The 6,971-nt window shown below is 36.0% G+C and overlaps 1 protein-coding gene and 1 long non-coding RNA gene across 9 annotated transcripts in view; one reads left to right on the top strand and one right to left on the bottom strand.

Moving 5' to 3' along the window:
- Window positions 1-6,971, bottom strand: part of meis2a (Meis homeobox 2a) — a 119,789-nt gene that overhangs the window by 83,010 nt on the left and 29,808 nt on the right. For 5 of the 8 annotated variants that reach the window (XM_087990023.1, XM_087990022.1, XM_043698002.2 and 2 more), the window contains exon 8: window positions 3,394-3,444. The exons of the other annotated variants lie outside the window; for them this stretch is intronic. In XM_087990023.1, coding sequence (XP_087846149.1) covers window positions 3,394-3,444 — 51 coding nt within the window. The remainder of the gene's footprint in view (window positions 1-3,393; window positions 3,445-6,971) is intronic. 8 annotated transcript variants of the gene reach the window in all.
- The window catches only part of LOC148149423 (uncharacterized), a 34,641-nt gene that overhangs the window by 24,887 nt on the left and 2,783 nt on the right, over window positions 1-6,971 (top strand). The window lies entirely within an intron of this gene.

Below are 6,971 nucleotides of genomic sequence, written 5' to 3'. Positions count from 1 at the left end.
AACATGTAAAATCACAAAATGTCTTTTACAATTAATATTCTACAATCCTTACTCCATTTCTAAAAGGACAGTTGAACTTACTCTAATTATTGTAATCATCTAAACTTAACCAGGTGTAAGTGTTTAAGAGCTTAATCTGTACATTTTGCTGTCAGTTAATCATTTAGTCAGAGAGACAAGTATTTCCATTTTTGATTCCCAGTTTGGTTTTCTTTTGGAAATTTGTATGTGTTAAGCTTTTGAAAAAGTTAAGCTCTGACCTTTGTAAAAGTAAACCAAACTCGACAGGATTTGTGATTCTTTTATACCTTTTCAACATCAAATGGTTAACCACAAAGACTGAATAATTGGAATTTTGCCTCTGTGCATCATGAATAAAGAGAAAATTCCAGTCATAGTTCTTCTGTGTGTTTTGTAGAGTAGAATATTTCATAGTTTCTATAACCAAAAGGCAAGCATTCGGTACTCATAAATGTTGTGCAGCCATTAATTATGTCTTTCAAACATCTTTTGTTAGAATTTGCAGAGATTAGCATGCCACTGTTTTGTGGTTGAAATAAGATAGTGTGGGTGTTTTCTTTAATATATAAAGAAGATTAATTTATCAATTGAACCTCAATAATCTGAAATGTAACACTGTCAACATTAACCTTTATTATTTTGTTGTTATCTATTAAACTTTTGCAAAATCTGGATCTCGCTAATATCACAAAAATTCTGAACATGTTAAAATATTATTCACTTTTTCAAAACTCTATTACTACATTGTTATAAAAAAGTTTAATTCAAAATACTTTAAAATTATGAGGCACTGATTTATTGATAGTTTCTTAATGTGCACCTAATACTGGAGGGTTACTTCACATAGGAAATAGATGGTTTTCAGTAAGTCAGAATTGAAAATTTTGCATTAAGTTACTTATTAGCCATTATTAACAAACATGCTTATGCCAATATGAATTGATTTTCATAGTTAGGCTTTAAAAGACTGTCCATGTAATGATATATCAATGGTATTTCAACTTGTGGCTTAACTGGTGCTAACAGAGAATAGGAATTTGCAGCAAATAATGGTTACCCAATAATTTTACTAAATTATTTTTTTAAAATTAATTTCAACAAAAAGGTTCTTTAGGTGTCAAGTATATAGTTTTAATTTCCTTTCACTGCAACTGTACCACATTTCACTTTTCATACAAAGAAACACAAAACCAAGTGGTTCACTTGATAAAGCAAAGAATGCACATTTTTTCCAGGCAGCGTAAACTGTGTTAAAATATTTACACAATCACAAAATGATGCAGTGCAGAAGAAAGCCATTCTGCCCCTTGTACCTGTTATTGCTGATTCTTTGGATAGAGGTGCCAATCAGTCCCATACTGCTGCTCTTCCCCATAGTAATACAAATTTTCCCCTTCAAGAATTTATCCAATTTACTGATGAATTTCCCTCAAAAATTGCGGATGTGCATTCCAGATCACAACTTGATCCAAAAACAAATGTTACTTCATGTCACTTCTGATTCTTTTGTTAAACACTTTAAATGTGTGTCCCTTGTTAATCCCTTTGCCACTGGAAACAATTTATATTTATTTACTCAATCACGTCCTTCAAGGTTTGAATATCACTAACAATCGAAGAATACATAAAATTCAAATTAATGCCACATTTCTGCAGCAAGCACAGAACTTCTTTCTAAATTATTCACTTTAACATCACCAATAGCTATACTGAATAATAAAACGTGTAGCAGGCAACTTCTTGAAGGCTGTTCTTGTCTTATGACACAGGAAAGTCTGGGTTCATTTTCTTCACATCAAATATGTTTTGCTTTATGAACAACTAGCAATATTTTTTTTAAATTGTTTCTTTGAGGTACAGATTCCTTGGTTGTGACATTGCCATTCATTTATAAGTGATTACAAAGGTGGCAATTATGCAAAAAGGAAGGTTGAATCTGTGCTGTTGGCACACACTCATGTTTTTGATAGAGTAACTTAAAAGTGTCTCACATAGGTCATCAATCCAAATTACATTCGGCAAAACGTTCTGGACTTGCAGTGACAAGGCCAAAGTTCTAAATTTGCAACAAAACCAAAATGTATCAGATCCCTGTAATTAAGTTTTGTATTTTTTTTACAGATTGCCAATTACACTCATATTGATCATAGTGAATAAATAGTCACTAAATATATCAAACATATTTTCATTTAAAATAATCTACCAGTGAATATATTCAGCATGTGCGTTCAGATGAAAGCATTATCCCAAAACAAATTTTTACACAGTGCAGATTATGCTGTAACACTACAATTGGTCATTTCAACAAAGTTAATTCAGAATTCTTTCATACACTCAAGAAGAAAGTCTTTCCTTTGCATATTTGGATGTCGGACAGATGAAATGGTGGGTGTGTAATTTGGTTCCATTCAGTCTGTTGAAATACTTGCAACATATAGTCATAAAAATTACTGAACCAGAAATTGTTTGGGCATATTAACTAGACTGAAGTCAAATGTGTTTATGTTTGGCGGTGCCAGAGGATGGATCCACATCAGCTCAGCAGTGTGTTCTCTATGAGAGGGGGGGGGGAGGCAACAGCAGCTGGGTAAAATAAGCAGTTAGGCTGCCTCGCTTTAGGTTTGTTTTCAAAATTTTCTTGCTAGCTGGGATCAGAAACTGCTACCTCCCAGGTAAGAATCGAGTTCTAATAACTATAATCTTAAGCAGGAAAAGCATGTTGTCATGTTGTTCATCAGGTTACAGTGAAATGGAGTCCAGGAGAAAAGAAGTGACAAGAAAATATACAATTTATATTTTAACTGAGAGTATTTAAGAGGTTATGAAGGTTTGAAGGAAAAACACTCATTCTAAGAAGATCAAGACAGACATGAGAAAATAAAACAGTTCATATCTAAAGTTTTTTTTGGTCTGAAACATTGTCACTCATTTTGCCCATTTGTGATGCATTCAAAACTGTAGCCAATATTAAGTTTTATCTCCATAGAATTAAAAGCGGTCCAGGCATTATAAAGTTTTAGATTGGTAAATATGAGGCCATTAATTGCTTTTATTATAGTCCTGATTCACTCCTCTGATTGATGCATGCAATTTCTTCACTATGAACACATGCAAACACATTTCTACACAAGACTAAGCACACTTTGAAATCAATATGTTATTATTTAGATTTTTGAAGAAACGTACATCTAAAAGTCAAATGAAAAGGATCATTAGAAGGAGCATGCAACAGACATTTGTTTTACTTAATAGCAATCAACTTTTTCACAGATATATATATATATATACCTTTAATAACTAGAAATACGCTACACATTTATGTTTGATTGTTACATGCAATATGATGACACCGTTGTGTATAAAACAACTGACCTAGTAGAAGATGACAAAGATGGCTTTTCCTTTGCAGAAGGCCGAATTTATCTATCAAGCAACCAAAAAAAAACATTGTATTGGAACTCATCCTATTTGTAATTTTCTATCAATATAAATAATTAGCCTGATCATTTTTGTTGTTCAATAACCTCAGTTTATTTTTTGAAAAACGTGCTGATTTATTGCCATTAATCTGTACAATAAGACTAAAAAGGCACAGTTGGCTTTGCTGCCAGTGATAATTCCCAATAACACACTCCACAAAGACTGCTGTGGAATGGGCAGGCTAGGCATAATGTCAGCCTGCAGGTGTTTCCTTCAATGAATTGGCTGTCTCATTCCCAAAGAAGGCTGATCAAGACATTCGAATTCAAGATGCCCAAGATTGAAGTATTCGTAAAGCCTAAGTACGAAGTAGGTTCTATTTGTTCCACTGCTATCTAATTGCGTGTTGTTCTAATTTTACTTGTATCATAAAGTGTTATCAACCCTACTTCCTAATTATTGGCTCTACTGCAAAATATTTGCTTTTCCAAACAGCCAAATAGTATTTTTTCACTTTACTTTTAACAGTCCATATGCCTAGCTAAACACTTCTAAAAACACAGATTTGAATATACTACTAAATGTTTCCATTCAGCAATCATTCTATAAAACTGAATTTTACGTATAATTTACATATAATTTAGCTATCTCCCAAACTCATTAGCTTCTAGAACACATTTTTGCCACACCCTCATCAGTCTAGATTCCTCATTCCTGTTACTTATTCCCTCTCTGTCTAACGTAGCACAATATTGACCTAGTTAATATGAATCGCACAGTTCTCTGGGAACAGATACTGCTACTGAGAGGCCATTTACACAACCTGTTCATGATTACAGACCATACGGATACAAAGGTGGCACAAACGCTTATAGGCCATCTGAACACTGCAAAAAAGATGATGTTAGCACCTTGGCCCCAAGTCAGATGTCTTTTTCTTTTAATCCAGAGTTTTGGACATGTGACATGGCAACTAATGCTGATCAATTTGTTTAATCACCTTTTGGAACTCATCCAGATGGACTGTTGAGATCTGCACTCGTGAGATGAATCTCTGTGTTCACAGCACCACTGACTTCTAACATGCCACTGGAGCTTTCAGTAAATGGCTGAGTACTGAATGCAGCAGGAGTTCATTCTCACAGCAGAGAGGAAGAGAGTTAAAAACTATATGCATTAACTTTACTTCTCCCCATAGGATCACATCATGAATAATTTAACTTCTCTTATGCTAATGGGATCATGAAAGTATCCTTCTCTTCAGAGTCACCACTCTCAGCATTCACCGGGAACACCCCTGCCCCACCCCACCCCCAACCCCAACCACTTTTCTTACTGGAAAGGCCTGCTCCTTGACACCAAGTGGAACTTTGTTCTAAGTGAAACACATTTCTTAAGGTACTGCTTGTATAGAAATTCAGTATGACTGATCAGAGGTGCTTGTAGTGTGTTACAATAGTTAGACCTCAGCAGTCTCATAGCTTGTTTATTCCAAACATGGACTCACTTCTTGGTATGTTCCCAGCACAATTAGAGCAACTGAGGAACTATGAATAGTGAGCAGTTATTTATTCTGATCAAATTTCAAAAAACCCAGCTTGGGCCCTTTTCTTTTGGACTCCAAGCCAGCACACCTGGAACAGGCCAGCAGTAGGGGTGCTTAATGCAAAGCTCCTTGGAGTGTAGTTTTGGAAATTTAAAGAGAAGTGCTAAAGACTTGCACTCATACAGCACCATTCATGATTTCAGGCTGTTCCAACACACTTTTACAGCGTAATCACTATTGTGAGGGAAGAAGCACATCAGTTAGTTTGCACACAGCACAGCTTTATCACAAATAGCAATGTGATAAAGACCAGCTCATCTGTTTTTATTCTAGTGATGTAGGTTGAGGAACAAAGATAATGATGGACAGTGAACTTTGAGTGAGGGCAGCATTAGGCTTGGTCATCATACCATCCATCGTAGAACTGCTGGTTGTAAGTGCCAGCATTACTTTACATATAAAGGCCATTCACTTGTTTTGCTGTACCCAACGACAATTTTGTTTTCTCATACAGTCATGAGATATGCGCATTGCAGGCTGGGCCAGTACTTATTGGCAATCCCTTGAGAAGGTAGTGGTGAGCTATCATCTTGAACTGCTGCAGACCAGTTGCTATACGTAACCCCACAATGTTGTTTGGGGAGAAGTTCTAGGATTCTGACCCAGTGACACTAAAGGAATGGAATCAAGGCTCCAAGTCAAATTTATGCCTGTCCAGTGGAGAAGGGTCAGGATAAAAATTGCAAAGAGACATGCTGCAACACTGAGCAGGAGATGTGACAATCAATTTTGCTGTATTATTCATAAGCATCTAGGAGCTAATTGTTATATGGATATATACCCTGGGTGCTATATTCACTGTTGCGTCACCATGTGCCAGGGTACAATGTATCAGTGCTTCAGGCCTTGTGGAAAGCAGCAAGAAATATACTGGGTGAAGCTCCAACACTTTGAGTTTAAAGTCTCATTATTTCTAACGGGTGGGAATCAGGAGACTTAATAGGGTGACAGCAATAAAAAATTTATTGTTTAATTCGGTTAAAAATAAGCCCAAATTAGTGCTAGGGCAAGGGAGAAAAACTGATTGAATCATGTGAAAAATGTTCACCATTGCAGTGACTGATAGCCGGCTACTAGTGGCTGATGATGTACAGGCATTTGAAAAGCTTTCACAAAAGTAACATTCAATAGCTTTCTAGGCACCAACAAAGAGGAAAGGAATAGCTTCTATGATAGCAGGATGCCAGACAACTTTAAAAGAAAATCACGGTTCCAGCTTAAGTTAAGTCATCAGACCTATTGATATGAATTTTGAAGCCCGGGACATGAATCAGGTGAGCATGTTAACAAGTTAATGACAAGACTGAAAATTAAAGCCACGAAATGTAAATTTAAGGACACAGATGAAATTCTGCAGGATCAACTTTTCATATCCTGAAGTACTTAAGTTTTAACTGGAAAGATGCAACCAGATCATAGCCATGAGTTAGACAGATGAAGGCATAGACTATCCAAAGGGCTAACTTTCAAAAGAGTGACAAGAAAAGTTTGAAACAGATGGAACATCGGAAGTCACTGAAGTCACAAAGTCTGCAAACTGAGTAAATTGTGGTGACCAAAGTGCCAAATGTACGACTAACAATTTGCTTGGATCTCAAAGATCTTAATCAAACTGGAAATAGTTTCAGTATTTCAGTACCAGAAGAGAACACAGCAACAAAGGCAAGGGTAAAGTTTTCAGCAATCCTGATGTTGAAATGGATCCTGCAACACAAAGCTTGATGAGAAATCTTTGCTGGTGACAACGTTCACCACACCCTTCAGCCGATATAAACTTCTTGGCCTATCTTTTGCCTTTAAGTAAATCAGAATGTGTTTCCAGCAGAAAAATAAAGGTGAACCATACAAAGGGTGTAAAGGAGCAGAATGAAAGGGAAGAGGTGGAGAGGTAATGTCACTGGGAAAGTAATTCAGCAGCTCAAGC

This window comes from Chiloscyllium plagiosum, unplaced genomic scaffold (assembly GCF_037043375.1).
Source record: "Chiloscyllium plagiosum isolate Xiang-an unplaced genomic scaffold, Cpla_swu_hap1 HiC_scaffold_8, whole genome shotgun sequence".
NCBI classification, from domain to species: domain Eukaryota; kingdom Metazoa; phylum Chordata; class Chondrichthyes; order Orectolobiformes; family Hemiscylliidae; genus Chiloscyllium; species Chiloscyllium plagiosum.
The sequence above is the reverse complement of the archived record's forward strand: the minus strand, read 5'-3'. Positions and strand labels throughout refer to the sequence as shown.